The sequence below is a fragment of the Nipponia nippon genome, unplaced genomic scaffold, assembly GCF_047370975.1.
Source record: "Nipponia nippon isolate SJK-2023a ecotype South Korea unplaced genomic scaffold, ASM4737097v1 scaffold_1, whole genome shotgun sequence".
Lineage (NCBI taxonomy): Eukaryota > Metazoa > Chordata > Aves > Pelecaniformes > Threskiornithidae > Nipponia > Nipponia nippon.
The window spans coordinates 167,746,353-167,762,395 of record NW_028262290.1 but is presented as its reverse complement, the minus strand read 5'-3'; the positions used below and the strand labels follow the sequence as shown (position 1 = coordinate 167,762,395).

At 51.8% G+C, this 16,043-nt stretch overlaps 1 protein-coding gene across 3 annotated transcripts in view; it reads left to right on the top strand.

Annotated features, from left to right (window-relative positions):
• The first annotated feature begins 1,536 nt into the window (after positions 1–1,536).
• ASB10 (ankyrin repeat and SOCS box containing 10) overlaps positions 1,537–16,043 on the top strand; it is a 39,454-nt gene continuing 24,947 nt past the window's right edge. Inside the window, exons 1-3 of one of the 3 annotated variants that reach the window (XM_087733487.1) lie at positions 1,537–1,619; positions 13,336–13,465; positions 13,839–14,884. In XM_087733487.1, coding sequence (XP_087589613.1) covers positions 14,572–14,884 — 313 coding nt within the window. In that variant the 5' untranslated portion in view covers positions 1,537–1,619; positions 13,336–13,465; positions 13,839–14,571. Of the gene's footprint in view, positions 1,620–13,335; positions 13,466–13,838; positions 14,885–16,043 lie in introns of those variants that run through there. The other 2 variants (XM_087733510.1, XM_087733501.1) reach the window with 2 other exon arrangements.

Below are 16,043 nucleotides of genomic sequence, written 5' to 3'. Positions count from 1 at the left end.
AACTAGCCACTGGACTTGGAAGCTGGTTGCTATTAAGGTCTTGTCCTCATCGTAAGCATGATGAGCAGGTGGAAAACGTTTGTGTTAACGACGTCGCATCTCAAAGGAGGAAAACTGTAAGTAAAGTCTTCTGTCAAATTAGTTTCAAGAATGGGGGGGGCAAGATAAAATGTTAAGTTTTCTAAAACCTCTTCAGATGTTTGTAGAGTGGGGCCTGTCGATCAAGGGGGCTCAAAGTTGGACTGAAAATCAAACCTGATTCACAGAAAGCTGCAACTGAGGGGTTGGAGAGTGGTGTAACAGAAACGTAGCGTAAATGGTAAGTGGAAAATACTTGCTGACTGTAGGCATAAAGGAGGTTAGAAGCATCTGTAGGTAGTAGAGAAATGAATAAAAGATTCTACATATAAAGAACAACAAAAACAAAAAACCCTTGGAATGAAAAAGTACGCAGTAAGTACAGAAATACCATCTGCTTCTAATGGACTTTTATTTGATTAAAAAAAGTTATTAAAAAAGCTACTTCCTTGTTCGTTTGTAGGTAAAAAAAAAAAAGCTGTTAAATAGCAGCTAGATGGGACAACTGCTTCAAGGTCAGTATGTCTGTAACTTGTACCTGAGTTTTGAAAAAAACAGGCTGGAGTTCTCTGGTCTGCTGGTGTGTATTAAAAAAAAACAAACAAAAAAAATACTGGAGTAGCAGGAAATTCTAAGTGAAGGATCAGGGAGGAAACGTGTCACTCTGGGAAAGGAGGATAGCAGGGTTAGGTGTGGGTCAGTTAGCCTAGACTTAATTCCAGGCAAAATAAGGGAAGCCTGCTCTAAGACCTGCTTGATCATAAATTAAGGGGTTGGAACATAAGTAATTGAAGTGGTTTATGTAAGTATATCTTTTTTTTTTACCAAGTCACAGGCTTGATTGATAATGTCACAGACTTGTCACTTACAGTTTTTAGAAGGACTGACTCTGGCTGTAATGAGCTCTATATCTCAACTACAGAGCACCCAGTAGCAGGCCGATTTCTCTGAGCTATTCAGCAAGTTGTTAACAGGGACAACAAATGGAGACTTTCCTTCTTGCGTAGTCCTGCAGGAGCCGGTATGCAGTCTTATGCAACTAAAAAAGGAAAGCCTCCTGTTGGCTTTCTGCAAATAAACGCAGAAAACCACAGATCATGTCTTTAATCTTTGCATCATAAATTGCGAGGCAGTTTGAGCGGTGGCCATCTGGATTGTTTGGTAGGGCTGGATGAACAGCTGCTGCGTGAAAACAACCAAATACAACCAGAAGCAGAGACTACAGGGCGTGCTTGTGGAAAGCCAGGGTCGTTCTGGGAAGCAGGGTGGGTTCTTCCCCAGTTCTCCAAACTCCTTATTTCAGTTTTCAGGTTCCTGATTGCTAAAATCCCTCTGTGTCAGTGGGGCACAGTTAGCAGTGGGTAGAGGGTTTTTCTCATGTTTATAAAATGTTTTCAAAGGGGTTTTGGGTTTTCTGGTGGGTTGTGGGTTGGTTGGTTGGTTTGTTTGGGTTTTTTTCCTTGCAGTGAAAAATGTCTCCCTTCCAGGTAGGGGAAGAAGAAACAGTGCAAAAGGAGCTGGACTGACAGGAGAAACAAAAGGTATTTTCTTTCTAGGACTCGTGGACCCCATCTCTTCTTGCTTCCAGTGCCTTTGAAGAGACAACTTTATCCTGCAGGGTTACAAACTGGGCTAGGACTGAGCCTCCTGCATTCTGCCTTGGACCATCTTGTTAATGACTGGCCCTGTCTGTTTTTCCCCAGGCTGCCTGGGAAGTTCATATCCCCGGGTGCTTCCCGCCGGAGTGAGCCAGGGCCCTGAAGGGAGCGTTAGCAGGCGCTGTCGGAGACAGCGGGCTGCACAGAACCTGGGCAGCCCCCGGGCTGAGTGCGTGCTGGGTCCGGAGCGATGGCGGAGGGTGCGACCTCCTGGGCCGTGGCGGGACAGCCTGACTGCCCCGCGAGTGCAGCACCTTCTCGGGCTGTGCAGGGCTGTCCCCGGGTTCCTGCACGGAGGTGCTGCCTCAGGGTCTGTGGTAGAGTGATGGAAGGATGTGGGCTGTGTTCTGGGTGGAGACGTGGTGGAGGTCCTCTGCCAGCTGCATGGTGGGACTGGATGCCTGGTTCTGAGGTCTTCTGGTGGCAGCAAAAATTGAGGTAGGAGTGTCGGGAGGAACCAGAGCTGTGGTAGGTCCCAGGTGACAGTATGTGGGGCAATCCTGGACTTCGCAAGGCTTGTGAGGTGACGCTGAGTCTCGCGGGCTATGGAGCTGTGACAGGTGCTTGTCTCTGATCTGAGTCAGTCTGGCTCAGCAGCGCGGGCCAGACAAGATGTACGTGATGCTCCTAGAGGGCGTACAAGAGGTGGCAGAACTGGGACTGAGCGTATCGCTTTCAGTCCCAGCCCTCCTGCTGTGGTGTGGGTCTGGCTGGAGGAGGGAGGGAAGAGGTTGTACTGGGTGCTCTGTTTCCTTTTGACTGTAGGGCAGCATTGAAGAGTGCTCTTTCCTTCATAGTGCCCTGCCTGCAAGCTGGAACTGGTCCTGGGCACAGGTGTTGGAGCAGCATCTTGCCCAACAGGGCTATGCTGCTTTTGTTTCCTCTAGCGCTTGTGGCGGGTCCTGCTGTGGGGAGAGGCTGTGCAGCTGGTGCGGGTGTCGGAGAGGCTCTGGCAGGGCTGCCGGTGAGCCAGCTTCATGGGGGAGACTCGGCCGGCGGCAGGGCATCGGAAGCAGGCCTGGGCGAGTCCAGCCCAAGAGCGGGCTTATGAGCAGGCTGCCGTTTGCATCTGGAAGGCGAGCAGCCCATCTCCTTGCCCAGTCTGTTCCGTTGCTCCCTAGGCCACAGTGTCTGTTTACTCCCCTTTCCAGCAGCGCTCCCGTTTCGCTAGCCCTACGATGTGCAGTCGTGTGCTTTGCGTGGGATGCAGAGTGTTCGTGAGTAACTGGGGACTGCAGTTCTGCTCCTGCCCTGGGGGTGGTTCTCTCTGACCACCCGATGTCAAAGGCGTTTCTGCGGCGTGGGCCGGAGCCCGGTGCTGCCTGTGCGCCGTGCCACTTCCCTCTGTGGTACCCTGGCCCGCTTAGCAGATAACTGGCCGCTGTCTGGGCAAGGTGCTGATTTATGGGGAGATGAGCGGCTGCTTACTGGAAGTGTCTGCTAGAGCATTTAGCACGGGGTGAGCCCACGAGGAGGAAGGCTTTAGTGGTGCAGGTGCTTGATTCTCCAATACTGCAATTTGTGCATCCTGCTCCCCCCCCCCCCCCCCCCCCCCCCCCCCCGAAAGGCTGGAAAGATGGAGTTGGTGATTGGCCTCGTATCCCTCTCACTACATCCCTGTGTTTCCTCACAGATCTGGAAGGGCAGCCTGCAGTGCAGATGCACCAGGCGTGAGAGGCAGAAGGAGATGGTTGCTCTTGGAATGGCGAGTTCTGCGCTGAACCTGCCCAGATTGTCTCTCTTGCGTTTCCCATGTGGGGGCGGGTTCATCTTTCACTGTGCAGGAGTCTTGCTGCTTGTTTCCCCACAGTACCTCCCCAGGGAGCTGCCCTGATACAGCTGCACAGGGTGTCAAACACAGTCGTCCTTTCCCGAGGGATCACTCTGCATGCTTAGCATGGATTAGCTTTTGTGATGACTGCTCCACACCTCAGCTTCTTCCAGACTGGACTTGTGGCTGCGTGCCCTGTTTGTGCCATGATGATCTAGTGGATCAGGTGAGATCTGAATGAAGTTGCTTTGGGAGGAGGGGGTAGACTGTGCCAACCAGCAGGGACTCACAATAAAAAGGTCACTGCGAAAATGACCCAGAAGCACTCAGATTACAATAAAAAGCAAACCTTAACTCAGAGCCCATGCAGGCAGCCTTCCAAAGTGTCTTAGGACTGCCTTGGTCTGTGTAAATCTGTCTTTTTTCCAGGTCTGCCTGTGTCCTTGCAATTCTCCCAGCGAGTTCTTAGTGCACTGTCATGTTGCGTGTCCCTGAGCCCATGTCTATGTCCATCTGATTTGTTCTTACCAAGCTATATGTGTTCATGAGCTAGAAGCATGGTCCATGCTTGGTCCATTCTTCAAACCCCTCAAAAAGAACGCTATAGTGTGACAAACTGAATCAAAGTGTTCATCATAATATCAGTAATGCCTCTGTTCTCTGCTTTCCTTTTTGTAAGAGAACCATGACTTAAGAGTATGTGCTCTTTCCTCTGACGGGTGGGGGACCGTGAGGCAGAGCGTGTCTCTGCTCTGTGATGAGTGGTGCAGGTTTGAGGGGAGGGAGCTTTTTGGGCAATGGAGGCTGGCACCAGTGTGCAGACCTGTGCGCGTTTCTCTTCCCGTGTTGTTGTGTCCCTCGGCAGCAGTGCTGCCAGGTGGCTGCTCTGGTGCATCATTAGACGCTGCTCCAAATAGCATAGGCAGGAACGGTTCAGCACTCGGAGGAAAATGAGCTGGTGATGGATAGCTCTGGTGATGCCAAAGCTGTTAAAATATGAACCTCTGAAGTGCAGCCAGGGTTCCAGCAAGGGACTCTCGTCCTCTCTGTGCTCAGCTGCTGGTGTGTGGGGACAGTGCCGGTCTATGTCCCTTCCCTTTTCTGGTTTGGCCTGAGGTAGGCTGTTGTCTCTGAGTAATGGTAACTCCGAGTCCGTAACTCGTGGCGGCCCAGAATCCCTGCCTGGAGAAAGGGAGATGAGTGATGATCAAAGGTCAGACAGGCACTCCTCAACGAGCCCACGCGTTGCTGTCTGAGGCGCTGTTATCCCTGATGCTGCCGGCCCTGTAATGGGACCGAGGGTCTGTGGTGTCCTTGGAGCTGTTCTCCATCTATGTTCTCCCCAGCAAGGATTGTTGCAAATGTTTTTTTTCCTCGTCTGTTCTCTCTCTTCGTACTCAGTTCACTCTGGAGTTCTGGATGTAGCCAGCAATAACAGCCTTCCTTCCTCTTCCCTGCTCGGGATTGTGCAGTAGGGGTGGGGGAGGTATTCATAAGTTAATTATGTGAAAAAGTAAGTCTTATTTGAGATCCGTAATTTCCAGGGCCTTATAACAATGGGAGTCAGAAGGCATCCTTGTTCTAATGTCCTCTCCTTGTATAGCCCTGTATTACCTGCTGCCAAACACGGGGGGAGACTGAAAGACCTGCTGTCTGGCGAGGTACTTGCCGATGCCTGTGTCTGGAGCTGCAGACGGGGACTGTCGGAGCCCCAGCGACTGACTTGCAGTGCCCCGGGTGCTGAGAAGCTTGGGAGAGGGCAGAGTGCTTCTCTGGGACTGTCGACAGAAATGGGACGGGGGCAAAAAGTGTGTTCTCACATAAGCAGTGTGTATTGGGCTGGGCTCAGGACAGTTACCTAGTGGTACCCTACATGGTCTCCAAGTGGGAGGAGGATGCTTCCATGAGGCCCCGTGCAGGGTGTGGGGCTGGAGAAGAGGATGACATGGGCAGAGTGGCCCCATGAGGAATGGCTGCTGCAGGCCACACGCCGTTTTCCCATTAGCGAGTGTTTAGTTCAGCGTTTTAAATAATTGTGTCCTCGGAATGATATTTAAAATCCATTTGGGAGGCAATGAGGCGGGAAAGTGCCTGTGCCATTGTGATGACGCTGCGCAGGCCGCGCCACACATGCATATTACAAACTCGTTACAGGCTCGTTTACACGCATGCTGCTCACTCCTCACACCACCTCTTTCTGATGCTCCTAATGTTTTTTCCCCGCCATGGCTGCTTCTGCTTGGCACTAGGGAAAAATTTACTTGGTAAGGCAGGCCTGGTGTCCTCTGCAGCAGGAGGATTAAGGGGCATGGCCGTGGCAGTTGGTGCTGGCCTTTGGAATGGGGATATGTGGGGCATGCTTGGTGATGGGACTGTCTCTCGGGTGTCCTCTCCTTCACCTGTGCTCCATGCTCAATGCAGAACTGTGCTTACTTTCTGACAATCCCTTGAACTGGTGTTGTTGCAGGCTCCAGACCCTGCAGCCCCAAGGCTTTTAGCTGCTGTGCTCTGGGCACAGCTGGGAGAAAGCTGCAGCACCTGCACCAGGCTGACTATGAAGTTGAGTACCAGCACGTGCTCTTGAATGTCCACGGGAAGCTGCGTGAGCTGGAGGGACTAGGCATGAGGGAGCAGGTGGAGCAGCAGCTTCAGCAGTGGTTCCCTGAGTGCTGGTTAGTGGCTGGATGGGAGGGTGGCCTTGCTGCTGTCCCTCTATCCCTGTTCCTCTCCGACTGCTGCATGGGCACCCTCCACTGTCCTCCCAAGCTGTGCAAAACAGAAATCCTATGTTGTAGTGCAAGGCTCCTGGTACCGCCCTATCCTTGTCCGGTTGGCCTTGGTGGCATGAGCAATATTCAGTCTTCTCCCCTCGTCCCCTCCCTCCTGATCATGTTCAGCCCCTTCTAGCCAGGGTCCCAGCTGTGGTTTTTCTTGGTCCCACCTTGTGACCAAACGTTAGTGGGGCGAGGATCAAGCCCCCAGGGATACTTAAGAGCATGCTGGGTTCTGACGTCTATGTCCCTTGCACAGTGGCCTTGCTGGCTGCTTTCCTGAATAGTAAATGGTTGGCGCTAGCATCCTTTTGTCAGAAAAGACCACTGGGCAGAAGCAAAGCTGGAGTAGGGGCAGAGGCTGTCAAATCAGAGGAGGAAGGGCAAGGTATAAAACGTGGGGGCCTATCTGTGGTTGAGGCAGCAGACTTTCTCAGGAGGTGGAATTCTCCCCCATCCCGCCCCGGGCTGATGAGTCTGAATTTCCAGTGTGTTTGGCAAATGTATGTGGTGGGATGGTCTCGGGATGGAGGGATTGGGTCCCACAGCCTTATGCTGAAGGGGTGCTAACTGATGTAATCTGGGGCAAGGAAGTGCTTTGCAATGAGCCTGGATGTGCTGCCTTCATCCATGTTGCTGCCAGCAATCAATGGAGCATTCACAATGTACTGTCCAAGTAATAGGGCTGCATGCTGTGTTTAGGAGGGGACTGGAGCTGCTGTAAATGCAACATAGATCAAGAAACCAGAAGCTGATACTTAATGGCTGGAACTTTGAACGGTTTATATGCATATGTTTGTTTGTAGATGGTGTATTGCCCTGATTGTTGCCTCCCTCTGCATGTGCCTGTGAGTAGTAAGGCTCCAGCTGAAACCTTAACCTTGCTTTCAGAGAACAGGACTGTCTGTGGTGGGTTTGTCCTTCAGGACACTACATTTCATCTTCTACACATAGGGCTTTGGGTGTCTGCTCTCCACTTGCTGCTTCTTGTGGCTACAGCTGTGGTGCAAGAGGCATGAGCCCATCTTGAGTTTCCAGTTGCTTGCTTATTAGCACATCTTGGTGTGGATGGTGGGCAATGCCAAATGCAGGCATTTCGGTTGCACATGCATGGGATGCTTGGCTTGGCTTGCCTTGCTGAGCCCCTGAGTGTTGTCTGGTGTGTTGGAGGTGGGGAGAACCTGGCTGCTCTGTCTGCCAAGCTTTATTTTTCATGTGCATTGTGGTTCAGCTCATCCAAGCCAAGCTGTGTCGCGTGTCTCTCAGCTGCCTGTGCAGCTGCCTTCCCGGGGGGTGGCTCAGAGGTGCTGTAGGGAGCACCCATCTGTAGGGTGGGCTCTGCTCGGGGGAAGACAGCAGTTCTTCCCTGATGGTGGCAGTGGGCTGAAACACAAGCAGGGAGGGTGTGACATGAGAATGAACGAGGGGATGAGAGATGTGATGAGATATTCTCCTGACAGATGTGGTGTGGAGACAGGGAGGCCTAAGGTAAAAGGCACTGTGCCTTTGGGAGGTGGGATAAAATGGAGCTGGAAGAGGGAATCTGGTGAAGTTCAGCTGCCCCATCTTTGCAGACCAAGTCCAGCACTATGACCTGAAGCTGATCAAGACACAGAAGGGAAAAGAGGTGGAAAAAGAGATCTGCCTGCAGGTGAGGGGAATGGGCCCTCGTTGTCTTGAATGTGCCCTGTGGACCTTCCTACTTGGCAACTGTGGGTGTTTTGCTTGGAGATGCTGAAGGGAAATGGAAGGGCTTTTGTGATTCATGGGGTTGGAGAACAGAACTCTCCGGCTTCGGAAAGTGTTAATGGCTGTTTCTTCCTGGAGAAAGCTCAGTTTATCACTGCTCTGTGCAGCCTGTGTCCATGTGCAGGAGGGAGTTAGGCTGGGAATGGCTAACGTGTGCTGTGGCCTCTAGGGATGGTGTTCCTGGTTAGACCTGAAGACAAGTGGGCCATAAGACTCCTGGTTCACCTCTGCTAGGTGCTATGTTGAGGTCGTCTTTTCTCCAGGTTCATGATGAGCCGTTGAGAGAGAAGCCACAGATACTGAATGTGGCAACGGACCAAGAAGATGAGAAGCCACACAAGGCAAAGGCGGCAGTAAGGTCAGGAAAAGAGCCCAGTGTTCCAGGCCCCATGGGTAGGAATGCATAGCTAGTGAACTCGTAATTGAGCAAGGCTGTGGGTGGAGCTAGGGCTGGCTCACCTGAGATTGCCTCTTTGGGCTAAGTCTCTGCTGGTGTTCCCCACTCAGACTCCTGTACTCTAGCTCTGGTTAAGGCCTCTCTCACCTGCTTCGGACACTGCAGCTAGCAAAGTTGCTGTAGCTGTCAGTAATCCGGGTTGGGAATGAAGAAAATTATAAGAAACCTGGGGAGAAGGAGGTGAGAGAGATAGGTGGGCTGTCAGCTTGTATAGTCAAACTTCCCTTCCAGCTGGGTTAGAAACCCACAATTTCTAATAACGCAATTCACAACCCCTTGTCAGGGCCTCTTCCATGAGAAGCTGGCTTGCCTGTGTCAGACGTAAGTGAGCCTGGAAAGCTCTTCTGAATGACTTTCTGCCATAGCAAGTTGCTCCTGAGCAGCAGAGAAGGTATTACTGAGGGTGGCTACTGCCCCAGCCCACGTGCTGCTGTGCAGGAGCAGTCCTGACAAGTGTTTGAAGGACAACCTCCTCTACCCACAAGAGGGTCTCTAACCTGGTCCCCACGTCTCACGGCCATACTTGTGAATGAGGGCTTCAGCTCAGCAATGTTGTCTTGAGGATCAGACATGTTCTACTTATTCTGTCCTTGGAGCCTGGTCTGAAGCTCTGTGAGGTCTCTCTCTGCTGCCTCTGCTTACAGGAGGGACTCTCTGCGCTTGCTGCAGTAAAGGCTTTCCTAAAACAGCAGCAGCTGGCTAACGCAGTTATTGCATTAACCTTTTGTAGACTAGCAGGATCTAGCTGCTGGTCCCCCTTCTTAGGCTCAAGGTGCAAGTTCTTTTGGATCCCTCTTTCCTTTCATCTACTGTATTGTAGAGGTGTGTGCTTTGCGTTTGGCTTCAAGCCAGTACAGTGGCTTCTGTATACCCAGCAGCTTTAACAGTAAAACAAAACCAGGGTTTATTAATGCTTAAAGTAGAAAATTAAGAGCTAATAGTTCAAGACTTGAAAACAGTATGGGCTCCAGTAGCTTACTATGTGTCATCGGGACCTTTTGAAGGTGGCACCATTTAATATCTCGTGTTAGTGTATATGACCAGCTAATATCTGCATGAAATCATGGTTTCCTGGGTAGCCTCTGACCTGATAGGGCCACATGCTACATCTTTAGGCTTGTAGCTTACACAATGACTTTGCCAGTAACAAGGTACTCTCCCTAAATCTGTCTTTTGGGGGCAGACACGCTTTGTCATGCACATGAGTATGTGTAAACGGACACACCTGCATTACTGTTGGGCTAGAGATTCCATGTCTCTCATGCTCTGTTATACAAGAAATGTGCTGTAACCTTTCTGATTCCACTCTGTTCATCTTGGCCCCTGACACAAGGCAGGCATAATCATAAAACAAATAGATGATTTAGTAAGAGAGAAAACAAATCTCTTGCAACAAGAGCAACGATGTTTAGAAGTGGACAGATCACTGGGAAAAAAATTGCAACACTTATTTTTTTTTCAAGGATGTGCATCCTCCTCACTCTGGTCAGCCTTGGGTCGTGGGTTTGCACGTGATCCCCTTCACTCTGACCTTTGAGGACCCTCCTCTTCCTCACAGACAGATCCAAAGCATCTGAGGAAGGACTTGCTAAAGGCCCTGAAATCACTGGGGCCAGAGGCCTGGGCGCTGCTGATCCGTGCATCAGACAGGCCGTGTCCCTGATATGAAGGTATTATGCAAAACCATTGAGGAGGAGCCTGCTTTTATTCCCCACTCGGACTAGGGGGTGTGCAGCGAGTGGGGTCAGTAAACTGGATTTGAAGGTAAAGCCTCATGCCAGTAGCTGGACGACTCCTGCCAGATGAGAGTGCCGAGGGGACAGATGGTCCTGCCCTCCCTCCTGTGACCTGTTGGGCAGAGCAAGCAAAGGACCTCTTTTGCTGTGGGGCCAGGGCAGATGCCAGAGCCCTGTCAGACACGAAGGAAAGGCTGTACTGGGAGCAGGGGGGGTGTGTACATGTGTGTGTGTAGTTGGTTGTGTTTTGTGGGTTTTGTTTTTTGGTGTGTGTTTTGTTTTGTTGTTTGGTGGGGTTTTTTTGGTGTTTGTGTGGGTTTTTTTGTGGTGGGGTGTTTTTGGTGGTTGATGTTGTTAGTCATGGGAACAGGAGGAAATCTCCAGGGTAGCTGGTGCAAAGGCAGAACTGCACACCCACTTAGCCCAAGGTCTGTGAACCTGCCTGAGTGCGAAAGCACTGCCTGCCCTCTGCCAGCATTCTGGGTGCGATGGCTGAGACCTCTTCCTCCTGGATGCCTTTCCTGGATGGTTGTAGGGTGCGTGAATGGTACCGTATGTGAAGGCCTAGGTTTGGATTCTGTGCCCAAGCCCACGGCTGGGGGAAGCATGATGCCATTGGTTCCAGTGGCAGGAGCAGCAGGAGGTGGAAAGACAGGTTGGAGAGAAACTGAGAGTTCTCCTTAGTTTCTCCTTTTCCTCGTCTCTAAGAGAATCCAGCCTTCTCTGTACTCCAAGTTTCCAAGTTGGGGCTGTGGCACTGAGCCCCTTATCTGGCCAGAGGAGACTGGCTATTTGTCGTGCTCTCTCTCCACCCTTCCTGCCATGGTGTCCTCTCATGCGCGCTCTGCTTTGTTCAGAGACCTGGCGGTGACTGATCCAAAAGCAAGTGGGATGTTCTTACCAGCAGGCTGGGCATCAGTGCCCTGGTCAAGGTGTCAGAGGCTACAGCCAAGGCCACACAGTGCAGGCTGTGAGCATTGGTGCTGGTAGTGTCGCATCCTGCAGCTGGCCAAGAAGCACGTAGTGCAAGTGTGCGAGCTCCTGCAGCTGCTGAGCAAGGTGTGTCCTATCTGCAGGGAGGGGAGCCTGGCGGAGTCTGCAGGTAATTCAACCTGTCCCCTCTGCCTTCTCCTGCTTGACTGTTCCTCTCCAGATAGTTTCAGTCTGATTGTCTCATTTCCTTTGTGCTTTGGACAAATGGCCAGCCTTTCCTCCTGCCCCAAGCCCACTTCTATCTTCCGTGCTGTGACCCTCCTTTGCAGCCTTTTTTACTCCCTGCATACTTGCTCTCTCTGCAGGACTGGTAAATGAAGACAGCCCTGGGTAAAATGTGGCTCCAGGCAGTGCAAGAGAAGCAGAAGTGAAGGAAAGGAGGCGCAAGGGAAAGACAATAAAAATAAAAACCAACCAAACAAAAGAAATAATGAATAGTTCTGATGAGCTCTGCACATGCTGTCTTGGGACAGGACAGCTGTTTGTCAGTTTTGGCCCCTGTCAGTGTGAAGAAGGGGGACAAACCACTGAGGGGGGCGAGGGTTTGGGAGGGGGGTGTGTACAGAAGAAAAACAAGGCCACTGAGCATGTGTGTACAGATATACTTGTGATGGGGTTCTGTGGTGTGGTGAAGCTCACCACATGCGAGTGAGGGTGGGGAGGTCTCTGTAGGTGCGTTTGGACTGTGGCTGTGTCTGGAGGGAGAGCCAGAGCTTATATGAAAATCCTTACAGTAGTGGCATTGTCCTGGTTTTGGCTGGGATACAGTTAATTTTCTTCCTAGTAGCTGGTATCGTGCTGTGGTTTGGATTTAGGATGAGAATAATGTTGATAACACACTGATGTTTTAGTTGTTGCTAAGTTGTGCTTACACCAGTCTGCCCGGTGCACCAGAAGCTGGGAGGGGGCACAGCCAGGACAGCCGACCCGGGCCGGCCGCAGGGCTATGCCATACCCTGTGGCGTCATGCCCAGTATATAAGCTTGGGGGAGTTGGCCGGGAGGCGGGGACTGCTGCTCACGGATGGGATGGGCATCGGTCAGCGGGTGGTGAGCATTTGCATTGTGCATCGCTTGCTTTGTGTGTTGTTATTATTATTTATTATTATTTTACTTTATTTCAATTATTGAACTGTTCTTATCTCAACCCATGAGTTTTCTCACTTTTACTCTTCTGATTCTCTCCCCCATCCCACCGGGGAGGGGGAGTGAGTGAGCAGCTGTGTTGTGCTTCGTTGCTGGCTGGGGTTAAACCACGACAGGCATCTACTGCCAATCTTAGTGCCTACATCAGCCTGGGAGCTCTTGGACCTGTCAGCCCTTTGCTGGTCTTGCTGTACAAACGGCACGGGGAAGTGGAGCATGGGGAAGAACCACCGAGTGCCTCTTCTGCCTGACTCCTCGGCAGATCCTGCAGCAACTGAGGGGCTGGGGCAGGCCCTGAGCCCTTCTGAGGACCAGCAGATCCTTCTGGCCAGCCGGCTCTAGATGTGCCCTCCTGTCATACCTGTGCCTGGCCGTTCACTTTGTTAAGCTTGAATGTGGATTCCAAAGTGGGGCTGGAGAAATGGCCGCTGCATCCTTCTGGAGAACAAGTGTGCTGGTGACCCCGGTGCTGCACCGGTGAGACACTGCAAACTGCTCCTGGGCATAGAGTATCCATGCGGTGGCAATGGGGAATGTGCCTGGCAGCTCTTGAAGGCAGGCAGCAGACCTGGGACTGGTTCATGGACCCTTTTGGGCTTCCCGGTTCTTATGTAGTCCTTTTCTCCACACTGGAAACAGCTACCGAAAGGAACACAAGCAAAGCCTAGCTCCCTGTCTGTCCCCACCAGAAACAACTCTGTCACAGTTTGGAACCAAGTTGACAGGGTAAAGAATAAATGGGCTCAGGTTTTGGTTTTTTGTTTTGTTTTTTTTTTTTTTTTTTTTTAAAAAAAAGGCCAAACAACAACAACCAAAGAACTTCCCCCCCAAACAAAGAAAAAAGCAAAAATAACAACACCCCCTCCCCCAAAAACCAGCCCCAAAATCAAAGATAAAACACCCAAACCCCAAAAAACCTTCTAGAGATATATATATATAAAATATATAACAAGTGACACAACTTGCCTGTTTTGCAGGATGGATGGTGTGGTCCAGGAGATAAGTCAGGTGGGCCAGTGCCATGGCTTCTAACAAAACCTCATTGTCTAGTGGGACAGCATGGTCCAGGAGAGAGTCAGTGGGTCAGCGTAGCAGTTCCAGGTAGAGGTACGTGGTCTGGGTGCACGGCCGCCCTCATTAGCCCTCGGGCACTCTTGTGGGTCTCTGCTGCATCGCTCCAGCAACCCCAGACACTCTCAGTTATAGGATTGGGTAGAGAAGACTGGCTGAAATTCCCCCAGCAGCTACTGAGTCCCTGTTGTCATTGCTGGTGCTCACAGCCTGCCCGCTGGAAGGTTCTCACGTTGGCAGGGACACAGCAATTAACAGGTTAGTTACAGGAGAGTAATTTGAGGGTAAACAAAGTTCAACAGGTCCCAAACCTATGTCAAGCTACCACAACATCTTAGCTAATGTCCTGCAGAGTGAGCTGTGATAACTGGGGCAGGGCAGGGCACTTCAGCATCTTTCACCCCTCCAGGTGTGACCCACTGTGGCTGGAGGAGTGGATGGCGATACCCCCCTCAGAAGCCTGAAGACACCTGTGAACCTCTTGAGGTTTGCATGGGAGACTGTCTTCCTTATTGCCAGGGAACTTGGTTCATGTCATACAAGCTGCTTTTCACAGAGCTTGCCTACGTGCCCTCCTCTGTGCTGCTCGGCCATCTCTAGGCAGCCAGCCAGCCTTGCTGCCCTAGGGCAGATGCTGGGTTCCCAAGAGCTGTGGGGGGGGCTTGTGAGGGTTTTTTTTGTCCCTGTGGGGAAGGCCTCTGTACTCAGTCCCTTATGACTTCTGACACCGCTTCTGCTGCAGGCCTTTCCCTAGCTACCCCGCGCTGCGATTGCCCCTGCCTTGCTCCGTTTCTTTCCAGGTGGGAGCACAGGGCAGAGCAGGGACTTTGAAGAGCAAACAAGCAAGTACACAGAGAGTGTTTCAAGGCTGCCTGCTACCCCCTCTCCTGTGCCTAATCTGTGCTGGTGATTGCATCCAGCAGCTGAAAATAAGCTCTTGGAAGGAGGGGAGGTGGTGAAGGGGAGCTGCCAAGCAGGACTATTTATACTGGATGAGTCAGGCCTGTGCCTGAATCCAGCCAGATGCTGGGGAGCTGGAACCCAAGGGCAACCTGCAAAGGACATAGCCTTGGATAAGAGGCTCTTTGCCTGTAGCAGCTTGTTTACTGTAAGGTTCAGACTTGTCCTGTTTTTTCCTCGTGATGGACTGCGCCTTTCCCTTCAGCTCTGCCACACAACGCTTGCTGCAGCTGGACGAGGAACAGCTGGATCAGTGGAAGTACTCTCGGCGTGTAAGGCCCCAGTACCACCACAGTGAGCACAGCCTGAACCCAGTTGGCCAGGGATGCCAGAACAGTCGCTTGGAGCCACTGGAGTGCCGGGATCTGCTGGTCCAGAATGCGCTCTTCACTGGGGACCTGGAGATGCTGCGGAAGTACTTCACCAAGAGCGCAGCCATCAATCTCATCATTGAGACCAAGGGGGATGAGCTGCGCTGGACTAGCAGAAAATTTGGTGGGTGTGCAGGGCTGGGACGTGGGGGTATGGGAAGTGCCCAGGATGGGGACCAGAGAAAGAGCACAGACACCTGAGAAAAGTGTTGAGAGGAATCCCCAGTGGTGGAAACAGGGTGGTGGAAGAAGGACTTGGGAAGAAAGGCTTTTGGATGAGGAAGGAGGATTCCAGGGCTGTAGAACAAATGGTAGCAGGCTTGTTGAAGGTGCTCAGAGGCAGATCTACTGGGAAGCGGTGAGAATCGTGCCCTTGGAAGGGCTGCTGGAAAGGAAAAAACATCAGGACAGTCCTGTTAGAGATTGCTGGGGTAGATGTGAAATATGTGTGAGGTGGAGAGAGTGCTTGGGTAAGAAGGCATCAGGTGGCATAAGAATGCTTTTCCTGCCTTATCTCTTAAGCTGGGTCTGTTACTTCAGTTCGTTAAAAACTGGAGGCTGTGACATGCTTTGGGAACAGCAGGGGGTCCTAGCAGTGCCCTTCGGGCAGGGCTTAGCCCATATCCTGAGGCAGAGCCATGGCTGTGCTTCAGCCTTGTCGGCAGCTGCTTGGGGACCAAGCCACAATTGCTCCATACCCACCTGTTCCTGCTGCTGTGGTGAAATCCAGGTGTGAAGCAGAGCCATTGCGATGCCTGCTCCAAACACTGCGGAGCTGCAGGGGGCTTGATGTGGGAGGACTACCAGTGATCAGCTGGAGGGGGGCTTTGCTCCAGAACAAAAGCATTTGCTGTTTTGCTTTCTTTGACATGTGGGGTTTGCACCCTGCAAGCTGTTACATTCTGTGAGATGGATTGGGCAAGGGGAGCGGAAATCTAGTCTACCAGAGAGATCATAGATGGTGGAAGCAAGCTTGTGCTGAGTGACAGGAGGTAGAAGGTGTAGAAGGTCACCCTTGGTGTTTCCTCCCATCTGTTCACCTCGCTGTACCTCGCCCAGATACATCTTGTGGCTACCGCACATGCTTCCACGCTCTCTGGTCCCTTTTGCTTCCCTTCTCATCCATGTCATCTATGAGCCTTTCAGTAAGCAGCATAGCCGATACGTTAAAGGGAGAGACGTGCTTAGCAATCTGGCAGTGCACGTCCTTGCGGCTCTCTGCTAGTAGTGCGGTGCAGGCAGACTCCCAGAATTTAAGATGGGGAGCGTCAGGTGTGAAGGGG